At 41.3% G+C, this 16,680-nt stretch overlaps 1 protein-coding gene across 1 annotated transcript in view; it reads left to right on the top strand.

Annotated features, from left to right (window-relative positions):
• Positions 1-16,680, top strand: part of USP24 (ubiquitin specific peptidase 24) — a 357,333-nt gene that overhangs the window by 232,065 nt on the left and 108,588 nt on the right. The window contains 3 exon segments of the mRNA XM_030207144.1: positions 1,749-1,819; positions 2,768-2,928; positions 11,105-11,166. Coding sequence (XP_030063004.1) covers positions 1,749-1,819; positions 2,768-2,928; positions 11,105-11,166 — 294 coding nt within the window.

Genomic DNA, 16,680 nt, shown 5'->3' with positions numbered 1-16,680 from the left:
GCTTTATTCACTTTTCTCTTGAGATAGCCACTTATGCCATTTAAAAGTGTAATTATAAGCAACATTTAAACAGAAAACACGCTAACAAAAATTCATACTACTACTACTACTAACTAACATTTCTAAAGCGCTACTAGGGTTACGGAGCGCTGTACAATTTAAACATAGAAGGACAGTCCCTGCTCAAAGAGCTTACAATCTAAAAGACAAGAGAACAATCTAAAGACAAGTGTACAATCTAGAGGACGAGTGAACAGTTAATCTGATAGGGTGGATAGATTGGGGCATTCTATATTTCTCAAGCGGTTAGGCGCCGAAGGCAGCATTGAAGAGGTGAGTTTTAAGCAGAGATTTGAAGATGGGTAGGGAGGGGGCATGGCGTATGGGTAAAGGAAGATTGTTCCAGGCATAGGGTGAGGCAAGGCAAAATGAGCGGAGCCTGGAGTTGGCAGTGGTGGAGAAGGGTACTGAGAGAAGGGCTTTGTCCTGTGAGCGGAAGTTACTGCAGACTTAAATGCCAACCCAAATAAGTATTACATTTTTTACAAAACGTCATATAGTCCCATCTCAAGACATGTCCACTGGAAGAGTTCCATGAGTGGGGAGCTGCTACTACACATCATATATTATAGTTCCCTCTTGTTTCTCTCCTTCTCTCTTTTCTTGTCTCTTCTTTGTTTTATTTATAATATTGTAAACCACCCAGATAACCTTGCTTGATACATGCTATAACAAACCTGCTATGAGCAGGAAAGCGCGGGGTACAAATGTAAGAAAACAAAATGTTGAATAAGCTCCAGTTGTGCAAACTTAACTGCAGGAAGTGAGAGAAAATCACAAGAAGATGATTGGAAAACATATGAGGTGTTTGACTGAGGTAGCAAAGGTTTCTTAAATATGATCAAGCATCACCATGTAAACAGTTTTTGTGGATGCATTTCTGATTTGATAGTCTACACTTCAATCAGAATTGTACTTATTTTGCATTGAGAATGGATGGAAGTTTTACAAACAAGTAGTCTTCTCCCTGGTTCAGTATTATATTGACATGGCCTGCTAGAATAAAGAGGCTATTGCATACACTGTCCATAATATGGCTCTTTGCACTTGCAAAAAACAGTGCAGTTGGCAAAGCCCCTGATTATGTTGGTGATCTGGTCATCACACAGTTTCCTGTTTTCATATGTTCAAGAGCCAATAAAGCATGCCATGTATGTGAGTGCCCAAATCATAAACAGTCCTTTTCTGAAATTTGCTGTCCGAGGTGCTAAATTAATATGCTGAATATGAATATGACATGTACTTTCTATATTTAGTGAGTTCTTGTGTAATAATGAATGTGTGGAAAGTCATTTATTAAGTACTCCAGATCCAGTTGTGTCCTCAAGTTGAGCTGTTCCTGGTAACCACACAGTGAGGGGGACCCTGCCTTGTGCTTTTCTTAACATGATACAGGAGTGGTTTGTCATTACCTTTGCGTGCATAATGTGAGGCACAGTGTGTCACTGCTGCTCAACATAGGAGGGCATGACCTGGACTGGCATTGCTGCCAGAAGCTGCCCTAGCATTGGACCCAAGGCAATGGAGGGTTGAGTGACTAGTTGCTGCTGTGGAATTTCCAGTTCGGTCCTCATTTTTAAGTATTACGTATGCGATTTTTCATATTTCATATAATATAAAAACATCATTTAATTTTAAAGTAGACTATAATAATAAACAAGTTATATGCTAGTTTTGTTTAATTTTAGGATCTTTCTACAATTTACCCTGTGTGGCTGATTTCATTATTGATGTTCTGCTTGGCTCACCTAGTGCTGAGGTAAGTTCTGGTAGTTCTGAAAGTCCTACAGTAAGAAAAAGACCTCTCATTTAACAGTTACCGGACATGTTCTGAACATGTGGACCCAAAAAAATAACAGCTACATTAACATCACAGGTCCTTTTAATCGCAAGGGCTGATATTCAGCAGGACTTATCCAGATATGTATCTCATGGATATTCATTGCAGATATTCTGTAAACCTGACAGGTTTGGGGTCCCCCAGAGTACGGGCATCACAGGTCTAACAGAAGACCTACAGGTAACTTATCTACCTAGATAAGTCCCGCTGATCGGGTCATACCTGGATTTTCAGTGGCACTGATGATACTGCTGAAAATCAGGGTAGATCTCATCAGACTTGGCCCCCAGACCTCAGTGCCAGGGCAGTCTGGGGCAGAGCGTGATAGTACCCAGTTAGTGGCGATATTCAGACCAATAACCATTTAGCTCCATGGATAAAGTTTGGATAGCCTATTTGCCTGATGGCCTGTCTGATTACCGGTTTGAATAGCGCTGGTACCGAGACAGCTATTGTTGCCCAAGTCATATCTGATTATTCAGCTCTGGTTACCAGTGCTGAATATCCGGGTGTTAAAAAAATTCACGACGGTAATGTTTAAACAAATCTGGGCTGCCATGGGTTTAATACTGACCCCAATAATTATTAAATACTTGATACCACCTTACGTAAAAACTTATATCACTTGTTTGTTTTTTTTTGTAGCACTGTATTCATATACGTGAATAAAGCATCCATCCTTCATCCATCATTGTTTGATATAATGTTATATAGCAATAAACGATTGACATGTAAGAATAAACTATTTAAAGAATTCTCTGATGAGGGGAGGTTTCAATCTAATTTACTATTAATATAATGATAATCATTACTTTTATTTATTTATTTTTTTTTACCTTTAAGAACTGAATAATGTTGTAATTTCAGATTCGTCGTGTTGCTTGTGACCAGCTCTATACTCTTAGTCAGACAGATACCTCCACCTACCCAGAAGTGCAGAAACCCAACCAGTTCTTACTAAGGGTCATTCTTACTGCTCAGCTACCTCTCTGGTCCCCAACCAGCATCATGAGAGGCATCAACCAGAGGTGGGTAGGAAGCTGGAAATAAACCCAGAGAATGTTAACCTCATGCATGAGATTGATTTGCATGTACTGCTTCCATTGTATACAGACATATCTCATGCATATTTTTTTGTGGAAATCTTGAAAACCCAACAGGGTTGTGGCCCTCAAGGACTGTGGTTGCCCACCCCTACTCTAGAAGACTTACTCATAGGAAGAAAAATGATATTCTTGTCTTTGATTTCCAGACTACAGTAAATGCTTTAGCGTGTTGAGTAGAAGTTCTTGAGCACCAATCAGGGCATTTAGTCAGACTGTATTAGAAAATGGGGGTGGTTTACTGATACCGTTTTTGTTTTGTAGTTGCATGGAAGTTGTGGTTTATTGTAATCAGCTTTAGAAACTGTGTTCCTTAGGCAGAATATCAAGTTTTAACAAATAATATAACTCCTGCCACTTTTCTCCCGATAGATCTGTTCTTTAATAAGCTTGCTTGACTTTATATACATCTATATTTAAGTGGCAGTTCTGTAAGGAATGCAGCTAGATGGATGTTTGCATTACCCACAGAAAAATTCCTTAGAAAATTGCCTCCCCTCAGTGCACAGAAAAGTCTGCATCCATAGAGAGGGGAACTGCACAAGGGATAGAGTTTAACAGGCACAGTAATGTACACAGGTAAAGAATTCCTGTGACACTGGCTGCTGAGGAATTTTCAGAGGAAACCTGCAGGTTCCATACAACTTTAAAATTGCCTTTGTGTGTTTAGCTAGACTGTCTGATATTTCGGCTCATAATTTGGAGATTTAAAATGGGTCTCTGGGAGAAAACCTCCATTTGTCAAAGTGAGATCTCCAGTCTGCTTACATGTAGCTTTCTTCTGATGTACACGTTGGATCCACTGAGTTTTAGGGATCAAAATTGCCTCTTTTATTAGATCATAAGAATAACCATACTGGGTCAGACCAGTGGTCCAACTAGCCAATCCAGGTCACAAGTAACATTCCATGCTAACAATTGTGGGGCAAGCAGTGGCTTCCCCCGTGTCCATCTCAAGTATTTTTTTGTCGTTTAATTGTGTCCCCTGGTCTTTGTACTTTTACAAAAAGTGAAAAATCGATTCACTTTTACCCGTTCTACTCCACTCAGGATTTTGTAGACCTCAATCATATCCCCCCTCAGCCATCTCTTTTCCATGCTCAAGAGGCCTAACTTCTTTATCCTTTCATCATATGAGAGGAGTTCCATCGCCTTTATCTTTTTGGTTGCTCTTCTTTGAACCTTTTCTAATTCCACTATATCTTTTTTGAGATACAGCGACCAGAGTTAAACACAATACTCGAGGTGAGGTCACACCTTGGAGCAATACAGAGGCATTATAATATTCTTGGTCTTATTTTGCATCCCTTTCCTGATAATTCCTAGCATCCTGTTTGCTTTTTTTTTTTGCTGCTCCCACCACACACTAAGCAGAAGAATTCAGCGTATTGTCTACAGTGACATCCAGATCTTTTTCTTGAGTGATGACTCCTAAGGTGGACCCCAGCATCAGGTAACTATGGTTCAGATTATTCTTCCCAATGTGCATTAGTTTGCATTTGTCCACATTAAATTTCATCTGCCATTTGGATGCCCAGTCTTCGTTTCCTATGGTCTTCCTGCAGTTTTTCACAATCCGCTTGTGTTTTGATAACTTTCAATAGTTTTGTGTCATCTGCAAATTTAATCACTTCACTCGTCCAATTTCCAGATCATTGATAAATATGTTAATTAGCACCGGTCACAGTAGAGATCCCTGCGACACTCCACTATTCACCTTCTTCCATTGAGAGAAATGACCATTTAACCTACCCTTTGTTTTCTGTCCAATAACCAGTTCCTAATCCACAGAAGGACATTTCCTCCTATCCCATGTCAAAAGCTTTCTGAAAATCTGGATACACTAAGGAGCTCATTTTCAAAAGTGAAAAACGTCTAGAAAGTGGCATAAAGCAGCATTTGGCAATGTTTCTCACAAAAACGTCCAAATCAATGTTTTCAAAACAAATTTTTAGACGTTTTTCTATGAAGTCTGTCAGAAGTGTGTTCAAAACACAAGGGTGTGTGTCAGGGGTGTGTTAAGGGCGGGTTTTGGGCGTTCCTAAGACTTGGACATTTTACAGCCATAATGGAACAAAACAAAACCGTCCAGGACTAAAACTAAGACGTTTTGAGCTAGACCTGTTTTTATAACAAATAAGGCACAAAAGAGTGCCCTAAATGACCAGGTTATCTCCTAGGATGTGTGTGCAACCAGTCTACTACTACTACTTAACATTTCTAGAGCGCTACTAGGGTTACACAGCGCTGTACAGTTTAACAAAGAAGGACAGTCCCTGCTCGAAGGAGCTTACAATCTAAAGGACGAAATGTCAAGTTGGGGCAGTCAAGATTTCCTGAATAGAGGTGTAGTGGTTAGGTGCCGAAGGCGACATTGAAGAGGTGGGCTTTGAGCAAGGATTTGAAGATGGGCAGGAAGTGGACCTGGCGTATGGGCTCAGGGAGTTTATTCCAAGCATGGGGTGAGGCGAGGCAGAAAGGGCGGAGCCTGGAGTTGGCGGTGGTGGAGAAGGGTACTGAGAGGAGGGATTTGTCTTGATAGCGGAGGTTACGGGTAGGAACGTAAGGGGAGATGAGGGTAGAGAGGTAAGGAGGGGCTGCAGATCGAGTGCATTTGTAGGTTAGTAGTAGAAGCTTGAACTGTATGCGGTACCTGATCGGAAGCTGGTGCAATGACTTGAGGAGAGGGGTGATATGAGTATATCGGTCCAGGCAGAAGATAAGACGTGCAGCCGAGTTCTGAACGGACTGAAGAGGGGATAGATGGCTAAGTGGGAGGCCAGTGAGGTGTAGGTTGCAGTAGTCAAGGCGAGAGGTAATGAGAGAGTGGGCGAGAGTTCGGGTGGTGTGCTCAAAGAGGAAAGGGCGAATTTTGCTAATGTTATAGAGGAAGAAGCGACAGGTCTTGGCTATCTGCTGGATATGCGCAGAGAAGGAGAGGGAGGAGTCGAAGATGACTCCGAGGTTGCGGGCAGATGAGACGGGGACGATGAGGGTGTTATCAACTGAGATAGAGAGTGCTAGCTCCTCCTGGCTTGATTTTATGCATTTTGCATTTGGACGTTTTTTTTTGTTGTTGTTTTTTAATGGACCAAAAAACAAAACGTCCAAATCACAAAACTTTGTTCAAAACAGTATTTTTAGGAGAAAATAAAAAAGACTTTTTCATTTTTGAAAATGACCTTCTTTTCTGTTCAGATTTTGGACGTTTTGAGCAAAATGCACAAAGTCGGACTTAGACATCATATCGAAAATGCCCCTCTCTATCAACTGGCTCACCTTTAGCCACATGTTTAGTCATGCCTTCAAAGAAATGAAGCAGATTGGTGAGGCAAGACTTCCCTTGGCTCAACCCATGCTGACTCTGTCCCATTAAACCATATTTGTCTACATGTTATTCTTTATAATTTTTCAGTGTTTTGCCTGGCACTGACGTCAAGCTTACCGGTCTTTAATTTCCCAGATCACCCCTAGGACCCATTGGCGTCACATTGGCCACCCTCCAATCTTTAGGTGACATAGAAGCATATTTTCAAAGCACTTAGCCTTCCAAAGTTCCATAGGTTTCTATGGAACTTTGGAAGGCTAAGTGCTTTGAAAATATGCCTCATAGTAGATGACGGCAGAAAAAGACCTGCACGGTCCATCCAGTCTGCCCAACAAGATAAACTCATATGTGCTACTTTTTGTGTATACCTTACCTTGATTTGTATCTGCCATTTTCAGGGCACAGACAGTAGAAGTCTGCCCAGCACTAGCCCCGCCTCCCACCACCGGCTCTGCCACCCAATCTCGGCTAAGCTTCTGAGGATCCATTCCTTCTGAACAGGATTCCTTTATGTTTATCCCACGCATGTTTGAATTCCGTTACCGTTTTCATCTCCATCACCTCCTGTGGGAGGGCATTCCAAGTATCCACCACTCTCATCCGTGAAAAAATACTTCCTAACATTTTTCTTGAGTCTGCCCCCCTTCAATCTCATTTCATGTCCTCTAGTTCTACCGCCTTCCCATCTACGGAAAAAGTTTGTTTGCGGATTAATACCTTTCAAATATTTGAACTACAGACAGTTTTAAGGACAGGTTACGTATTACTAACAGCAGATATGAGTTCTTTGAGTAACCTTGAATGTATGCCATCCGATCCAGATGATTTACTACTCTTTAATTTGTCAGTTTGGTTCAGTACATCAGTCCCTTTTTCTCCTTCATGATCTAACTGTCCCACAGATTCCTTCGCAGGCTTTCTACTTCTGATGTACCTGAAAAAGTTGTCACTGTGAATTTTAGCTTCTGCGGCAAGTTTCTCTTCATATTCTCTTTTAGCCTTCTTTAGCAATGCTTTGTATCTGAAACCATTTTCCTTATTTTATTATAGTTGCCCTTTCAGAAATTAAATGCAGTTACAGTAGATTTCCTTTTAATCATGCTGGTTGGTGTCTGCTCTTCTTTCCACCTTTGTTAATATGTGGAATACATCTGGTCTGGGCTTCCACAATGGTATTTTTAAACAATGTCCATGCCTGATTTAAAGTACTAACCTTTGGGCCAATCCTTTTGGCATCTTTTTACCATTTTCCTTATTTTGTTGTTGTCTTCCTTTTGAAAATTAAATGCTACTGCAGTAGATTTCCATAGTAACTTCACTCCAGATATCAGCTGAAATCTGATCATTTTGTGATCACTGTTTCCTAGTGGATCCGTTACCTCTTATACTATGCCCTGCATTCCAGTAAGGGCTAAATGTAAAATAGCTCCCCCTCTTGTCTTTTTTTGGATCAGTTGCTCCAAGAAGCAGTTATTTATTACATCCAGGAATGTTGTAGTTGAAATTGCTCATTATTATAATACTTCCCAATTTGCCAGCTTTCCTAGTTTCTGTAAACATTTCTTCATACCAGTATATTCCTTCCCTTTACACATGGAATTTCTATCCACAAGGATTCCATGCTGCTGTTTCATGTAGAATGTTTATTTTGTTGAACTCAATTCCCTCTAACATATAATGCAAACCCCCCTCTCCCCCTCTAATTTGATCCACTCTTATCATTGCGATATCATTTGTACCCTGATAACACAGTGTCCCGTTGATTGTCCTCCTTCCAAAAGGTCTCTGAGATGCCTATTATATCTACCTCTTCATTTTGTGCTGTATACTCCAATTCTCCCATCTTATTTTTTAGACTTCTACCATTTGTATATAGACACTTGTGTGTTTTCCTTGCATCTATAAGCAGCTTTGAAGTTGACAGGGATGATTTGCATCTTATACTCTGTTCTCCCATTAAACACTCCTGGCTTTCTTTCACCATTATTGAAACCTCTCTATTGGGATTTCCTAAAGATCCTGTTTCAGTAGTATCCTTCAAGGATACTCCACACTGAACCATTCACTCCTGGGTGACTTTTGGCTCCCCCCGCTGCCCCCCCCCCCCCCCCCCCATTTTAGTTTAAAAGCTGCTGTAGCTCCTTTTTTTAAGTGTTAGTGCCAGCAGCCTGATTCCATCCTGGTTAAAGTGAAGTTCATTCTTTCAGAACAGTCTCCCCCTTTCCCCCAAATGTTACTCTATTCCTAAGAAATCTAAGACAGTCTCTAGAAGGCGCAGCAATACCTAGTTCAATCTGTTAATGCTGTAGGCTGTTGGCAGAAAGTTCAAGTTTTAAAACTATGGGGAAAAGGGTATGGAGAATAGTTAATAAACTTTGCTTTTTAAAATTCTGTCTTTATCAATAAGCCTACAATTCCAACTTTAAACCCCAATCTTTAAATCACCAAAGCACAGAACAAAAGAATCTTCCCTTATCGAGAGAAATGTCCTCTCAGAACTTCTCAGTTATTCTTGAAAGTACTTTACTGATGGTGTTAGGCATGGAAGAACTTTCTTATTATTTGTGTTCCTTTGCAATTATTGTACTACATTAAAATTGTATAACAGCTTTATACATTTTAATAATGTTAATATTTTAAACAGGTATTTATTTATTTATTTATTGCATTTGTATCCCACATTTTCCCACCTCTTTGCAGGCTCAATGTGGCTTACAATACATCATGAATGGTGGAGATATATTAGAAAATAGACATCTAGTGTAACAGAAGGATCTTGGGTAACATGATAATGATAGAACATGATAGTAGTATAGCAAGCAGATATTGTAAGACAGTTCTGAATATATGTGGAGGAGTTGTCTATGTTCACATTTGTTGATCTGTATGGTATGCGTTATTAAAGAGAGAGGTCTTCAGTAGTTTACTGAAGTTAGTTCGTAAATTGTTTTTAAGTTGCGCGGCAATGCGTTCCATAACTGTGTGCTCAAGTAGGTAAAGTTTGACGCATGCATTTGTTTGTATTTGAGACCTTTGCAGTTGGGGAAGTGCAGATTAAGGAATGTGCGGGATGATCTTTTAGCATTCCTGGGTATTTAGTCTATCAGATCTGACATGTAGGCTGGTGCATCTCCGTGAATGATTTTGTGAACTAGGGAGCATATTTTGAACGTGATGAGTTCTTTAAGTGGGAGCCAGTGTAGTTTTTCTCGTAGGGGTTTGGCAATTTCATATTTTGTTCTGCCGAATATGAGTCTAGCTGCAGTGTTCTGGGCTGTCTGAAGTTTCTTGATTATGTGCTCTTTACAGCCGGCGTAGAGTGCGTTGCAGTAGTCTAGATGACTGAGCACCATTGATTGTACCAGGTTATGGAAGACAGTCCTTGGGAAGAAAGGTCTTATCTTTTTAATTTCCACATTGAATGAAACATCTTCTTGGTTGTGTTTTTCGCGTGGCTCTCAAGTGTTAGATGTCGATCGATGGTAACTCCAAGAATTTTTAGGGTGTCCAAAATTGGAAGGTTCAATTTTGGTGTGTTAATGGTGGTAAATTTGTTTGTGTTATGTTGAGAGGTGAGTATTAGACATTGTGTTTTTTCTGCATTAAGTTTCAGCCGAAATGCATCCGCCCATGAGTGCATGATATGGAGACTTTTGTTGTTGTCATTGGAAATTTCATTTGGATCTTGTTTAAATGGGATGTAGATCATTACGCCGTCAGTGTATATATATGGGTTGAGGTTTTGGTTTGATAATAGTTTGGCCAAGGGTATCATCATTAAGTTGAATAGAGTCGGTGAGAGGGGGGGATCCTTGTGGGGCTCCGCATTCAGGTATCCATGTGGCTGAAGTGGTCGAGTTAGATGTCACTTGGTATGATCGTGTGGTTAGGAATCCCTTGAACCAATTGAGAACGTTACCTCCAACTCCGAAGTACTCAAGGAAATGTAGTAGTATTCCATGATCAACCATGTCGAAAGCGCTTGACATGTCAAATTGAAGAAGTAGTGTATGTTCTTTCCAGTTGCAATCATTTGTTTGAATTTAGTCATGAGAGTAACTAGTACTGTTTCAGTACTGTGGTTAGACTGAAATCCTGACTGGGAGTCGTGGAGTATTGAGAATTTATTTAAATAGTTTGTGAGTTGTTTGGTCACCATCCCTTCTGTTAGTTTGGTAATTAAGGGAATGGATGCTACTGGCCTGTAGTTGGTTAGTTCACTGGCATTTTTCTTTGCGTCTTTGGGTATGGGGGTGAGTAGAATGTTTCCTTTCTCCTTCGGGAAGAGTCCATTTTGTAACATATAGTTCAAATGTTTCGTTATGTCTGTTAAAAATTGTTGAGGAGCATTTGGACATATGTCTAGTTTGCAATGAGATTTGGCAAATCTTTTGAGCGTTTGGGAGATGATTTCCTCTGATAATGACTCGAAGTTGGTCCAGGTTCTGTCTGCTGGATATACTCCAGGGTCTGGGTGTAGACAGTCAAGGAATTTAGCATACTCGATGGTACTAACAGGTATCTTAAGTCGCAATTGTACGATTTTCTCATTGAAGTATTTCGCGAGACTGTCTGCTCCTGGTGCGTCTTTGCTGTTGGTTGTGACTGGTGTAACATCTATTAGTTTATTCATGAGTTGGAAGAGTTTATGTGTGTCATTGTAATTTGGTCCAATTTCAGTTTTGTAATATAATCTTTTAGTTTAGGTATGTTTGCAAAGCTAAATAAAATGTTTCTATGTAATCTGTTTTACATTGTTTTATTTGGTTTTAGACTTCTAGCCCAGTGTACGGAGTATTTTGATCTAAGATGCCAACTGCTGGATGATCTAACATGTAAGTGTTCATCATACAGTCTGAACTATTCTGCGTCTGAAGATAAATGTATGGGATATGTATTAACTGTCAGCTGAATTAATAGGACTTCTATTGATTGGGCTTGAATTGACAGATCTACTGAGAGAAAGACAGATGCCCCAGCATTAGAAGAAAAGATAGAAAAGTAAATAGCAATGATGAAATTTGAGATACAGACATTCTTTCTGTAATTAGTTACCCAGGTACCTTCATAAATATAATGAATCTGAGTAACATACTAATTTACTTAAGTTCAAGTGTTTTTCTTGATTTTTTTTGCTTTGTATTTATTTTTAGTAAACCATCCTAACCTTTTTGTAAAGACAGTCTTAAATATTGGAATGAATAAATAAGCTGAATATTAATACAGATAATATCTTTGAACTGTAATAGTAAGCCGCTTAGGATCATAGGAAACCAAAAGGATTTACGTAAAATTTTGTAACTGAAGAGGATGTAAAATGTGATCTTTGCCATAACTTGACCTATAGAATTAAACAGCACTGAAGGTGAGCTTTTACAAGTGACACACACAGAGGTAATATAACCTCCTACTTCCATTAGGTAGCTTCCTACTATTCCAGAACGTGTGGTATAATTGTGATCATCAACCAGCAGGTGGAGATAGAAAATACTGAGGAGTTGGACTGGATACCAAAAGAGATGTCTCAGCTCAATTTTCAGTTCTCTATCTCCAGCAACTCCAGTCTGATTCTGAGTGATTTGCTTCTGGTCCAGTTGGTCAACTGGTCCCTAGTTGAGCTTTGTGGGTAGCTTGAGTCTGCAGTCATATCTGGAAGTCTTCAGTTTCCTGTGGAGCTCTCCTTTTTCAGCACAACAACCTTAAAAAAAAACTAAAAAGAATAAAAACAAATAAGGAAAGGGGTTTGATGGAGAGCACAGTATACAGTGTCGGTTGTTGTGGAGACCATGAACTTGAGGGGAACAGCCAGCAGTGGTAAGTCTGATTAAAGTTTCACTCAGAACCACTTGGAGGGTTGCATGTTCTACTTGAAGCAGGGGAGGGATCCTGACACCACTTGGGACACATTGTACTGCATTTGTGACAGTCGAGGTGAATGGTGACTCCTGCCAAAGCAGTTGAGCGGTGTTCCCACTATGGCACCTGCTGGCCAGTGTTAGAGCATTGCAGTGTGTTCAAACCGGGAATCCTGCGGGACATAGAGGAAACAGTCGGTGGCAGCACATGTTCAGATTTGGCGCAGCATCTGAATATGCCGGAGTCTTTGGTTTGATGGAGGAGAGCGGGGGAACGGGCACCGTTTTGTTGGGGGCCTACTAGCAGTGAGGAGCAGCCTCTGTTCACACGTGAAGCACAGCTGCCATTTTACATCCTCAAGACCCAACAGAGCATTCGGCTGCATCAGGATCTTTTTCTCCAAAGTTTATACTCTTAACCAGGCCTGCTTACTGAAGCAGGAACAGTCAGTGTTGTTGCAAGGTGCTTCAGTTTCTTGGTGCTTCAGTTTCTTGCCCCTTCGGCTCCTAAGAAATCTTTTGAAGACCTCCAGGAGTGGGCAGATGAGGTCCACTCTTCTCTTCTTCCAGTGGGAAGATGTCTTCAGGAGTTTGGGGAGGAGTGGACCAAAATCACGTCATACTAGTGAGTTCTGGATATTCTTACAGAAGGTAAGAATAAGGGCAGACTAGAAAAATCTAAGTTGGAGTTCTCGTGCCCATTTACTCCTCTCTTCTTGCAGTTCTTTGTCGAACGAAAACTACTATGGTTGAGGTTCAGGCCTCTGTTGATTACTTGCTGGTGCTCCAGGACATTGTTCTAGTTCCCCAGGCCAAACAGACAAGGCAGGTACTTCGTATGTTGTATCAATGAAGGAAGGCACTTTTCATTTGGTTTTAGATCTCAAATCTAAACCGCTGCATCTGAGTGTCCCACTTTCTCATGGAGACACTAAGGGCAGTCATAGCCTCGGTTTAAGCAGGAGAATTTCTCACCGCCTTCGATATCTAGGAGTACTTTCATATACCCATATGGCTGCCGCGTCAGATGTTTCTATGTTTTGAGGTGCTGGACCATCATTTACAGTTTAGAGCCTTGTTCTTCATTCTCACCATGGCTGCAAAAATGTTTACCAAGGTTGTGGTGGTGGTGGCGGTCTTCCTTTGGTGCCAGGAATTGGAGTCCACCCATATGTTGACAACTGGCTCATTCGTGAGTCATCCTATTCAGACAGCATGGTGGTGACAGTTGTCCATCTTCTGCAGCCATTGGGTTGGGTGATCAGTTTTGAGAAGAGCAGACTAACTCCATTGCAGAGACTGGAGTATCTGTGTGTTCTATTCGACACAGCACCAGAGAGGATCTTCCTCACAGAGCACAGGAGATCGAAGCTGACTCAACAGATATTTCTTCTCAGTCAAGGCAGGCACAGAGTCTGGGACTAGATCCGGGTTCTGGGGACAGTGATGGTGGCAATGGAAATGGGTCCAGGTTCTGGGGTCAGTGATGGTAGTGATGGAAATGGTGCCATGGGCAAGGTCTCATATGCATCTGTTACAGGAATCTCTTCTCAGCTGCTAGTCTTTCGTGTCACAGAAGAACAACCTATATCTTCCTTGGACACTAGTTGCCAGTTGGAGTATGCAGTATTGGTTGTCACTCAGGAATTTGATTGTCAGAGCTTCCTTTCTGATAACACAATGGGAGGTGGTGACAACGGACACCAGCAAATCAGATTGGGGAGCTCATTGTAAGTTCCATCTGGCACAGGGCACCTGGATGGAACAGGAGTCTGAGTGGTCGATAATTTGCTTGGATTTCAGGGCATGATAATTCACTTGGCATTCAGGCAGTGTGTAATGACTTGTGCGATTTCACTCTCTTTTTGGCAGGGGCCACAGTCTGAGTTTTCTCCATGTACTGCTATGGATTTACAGCCTGTTTCACTAACATACTACTCAGTAATTCGTGTGGGTTCTTTTGGATTCGTATTAGTTAAATGAGACCTTTATTAGAGGTTCTAAAATCTACAATGATTAAGCTATATAACTAAAAAGAAACAATACCTATCTATAGACAATCATTACATCACTGTTCTCTACATCTAAGCAATGCTAAGAGTTCCTAGACCAGGAAAATAAGCAATAAAACAATCATCACTGGTCCTTACATCATCGAGACTCTTATCAGCTGGGGGGGGTCCTGTTCACATCAAAAGCCAGGAGCTTCTTTGACCAGGAGTCTGGTTCTACAAGGTGCGTGCACTCATAGATGGGCTTCCTATTTCACTTCCAGAGGCCCCCCCCCCCCCTTTTTTTAGGTTTAGAACTCATGTTCAGAGCTAAGTAAAATTACAGAATGCTTGAGAAACAAGCCATACTGTGGGAATGTGGTCACGTTTCCCAGTCCAGGTGGCCAATCTGAACTCGAAAACAGGCCCCATCTTTCCCTTCACATAAATTAATTAGAGCTGTCTTACCTTCTACATTCCAACTTATTTTCACACAATCAAAGTTAAACAATCATTTTTAAACAGAATTACTTCTAATCAAAAACACAGACCCCGAGTGCACTGGTCAGTCAAGGCAGAGTTGAAAAACAGTCTTTAAAATTTCACTTCCACTACACTCCAACAGTGCAACAATGGTGGCTTATATCAAAAAGCAAGGCAGGACCTCCAGTTGTCCTATGCTGCTGGAGGCAGCCTTCCTTATGTGTTGGGTGAAGAAAAATCTTCTCTGCTTTTTGGCAGCTCACATCGTGGGGTCCTTGAATGTGGATGAGCACTTTCTCAGCAGTCACTCGTTCGACCTGGGAGAATGAGAACTATCCTACCAGGGGTTTTAGCTGATAGTGGACCAATGGGGTACTCTGCTTCTGTACTTGATGGCAATGAAAAGCAATACCAAAGTGCTCAACTTCTTCAATTAATGGAAAAAACTGGACTTGATGAGGATCAATGCCCTACAACCCTAGCCGTAGACATACGTACTGTATGTCTTCCCTCCTTGGCCCATTCTAGGCTTCGTGTCAAAAAGGATCACATTGCTTTGGGATTGAATAATTCTCGTAGCCCCGGATTAGTCGCTGAGGCTGTGGAACGCAGACCTGGTTCGACTGCTGGAAGGGAGATCTCCATTTTCCATATGTATACAGCCTACTGAAACAAGGTCTGGTGCTCATGGAGAATTAGTGCCCCTTTGATCTTACAGTTTGGCCATTGAAGGTGCTCTATTGAAATGAAAACACGTTATACTGTTTGTCATTGCTACCATGCTTCAGGCTTTGAAATGCTTTACATCCATGGTATATGTGATGGTGTATATTAGGGCCATTGAGGGTTGGTGTTCTGAGCGCTGAGTAACTCCCTTCTCTGCTCAGATCTCGCACATCCTAGCATTTCTCCAAGCAGGTCTTCAGAAAGGATTGGCATTGGGTGCTCTAAAAGTTCAGGTTGCGGCTTTGACCTGCTTGCAAGTGGCCTGCTCCTCGCAGGAATCGAAAGATATCCGGGTGAACCACCTGTCCACCCACATGGAGTTACCCTGCGACCACTCAGAGGATGTATCCCTGTCACAGCTCAGGTCCACCTGCCGCTTGTGCTCTACACTAGCATCCCTCCTCCCGCCGACTGGGTCACAGCCACCTCTGGGCAAGTCTCCCACTCTCAAATTATCCCCAGTGATTTCTAGGTTACTGGGGCCACACTCCCAGTGGTCCCACAGTTCCTAGAAAGCACTCACAGACCCCACCCACAGACCACCAGGATTCTTTATCAGTCCAGACAGAGAGGTGATAAACTAAATGTTGTTTATTGTCTTTTAAAAAATTGAACAGTGGAGCAAAATAGTACAATTAGCAAACAATAACAGGTAACTGAAATATGGATCAATTATAACACTAACTAAACATTTGTTTATTTCCTAGAAAGTACCTGGGGAGATCAGAGCATATAGATGTTCACCAGTTATCAAATATAACTTTTTTTTTTTTACAGGGCTTCAGCAAAGAGCGCTCTCGCTCTTGCGCTCTCTCTCGGCTGAAACTGGAGCAAAACCAGTACAATTGAAATAGGAAAAAAAAACTCCTGGGCCAATTGGAGGCCAGTCAAAAAGCTGGTTACATCACTCAGGCATTTCCTTATCTCTTTTAACGAAGGAAAGAAAGGTCAGTTCTTTGTAACAGCTTAAAACATAACATGAACCACCCGCTGGTCAAACTAGGGAAATGCACTTTAAGATTTATTAAAGGCAATTTTACAGGCTTAAAACACACTGTTCTGTTGAAAATGTCTTCTATAGTTGACCCTGTGCCTCCCTTTTGTACCCTTTGTCCAGAGTGGAACCTTAATTTAGTCCTTCGGACTCTTCAGAAACCTCCTTTTGGGCCATTCTAGAATGTCTCCCTGAAAGTTCTGATGCTAATTCTTGGTGGCTGTTGCATCAGCACATAGGGTTTCAGAGGGGGTTTCAGAGCTTCAGGCTCTCTTGTTGGGATCCCTTTCTTCACTTTTT

Source organism: Microcaecilia unicolor, chromosome 6 (genome assembly GCF_901765095.1).
Source record: "Microcaecilia unicolor chromosome 6, aMicUni1.1, whole genome shotgun sequence".
Lineage (NCBI taxonomy): Eukaryota > Metazoa > Chordata > Amphibia > Gymnophiona > Siphonopidae > Microcaecilia > Microcaecilia unicolor.
This window is presented reverse-complemented; position numbering and strand designations above follow the sequence as displayed.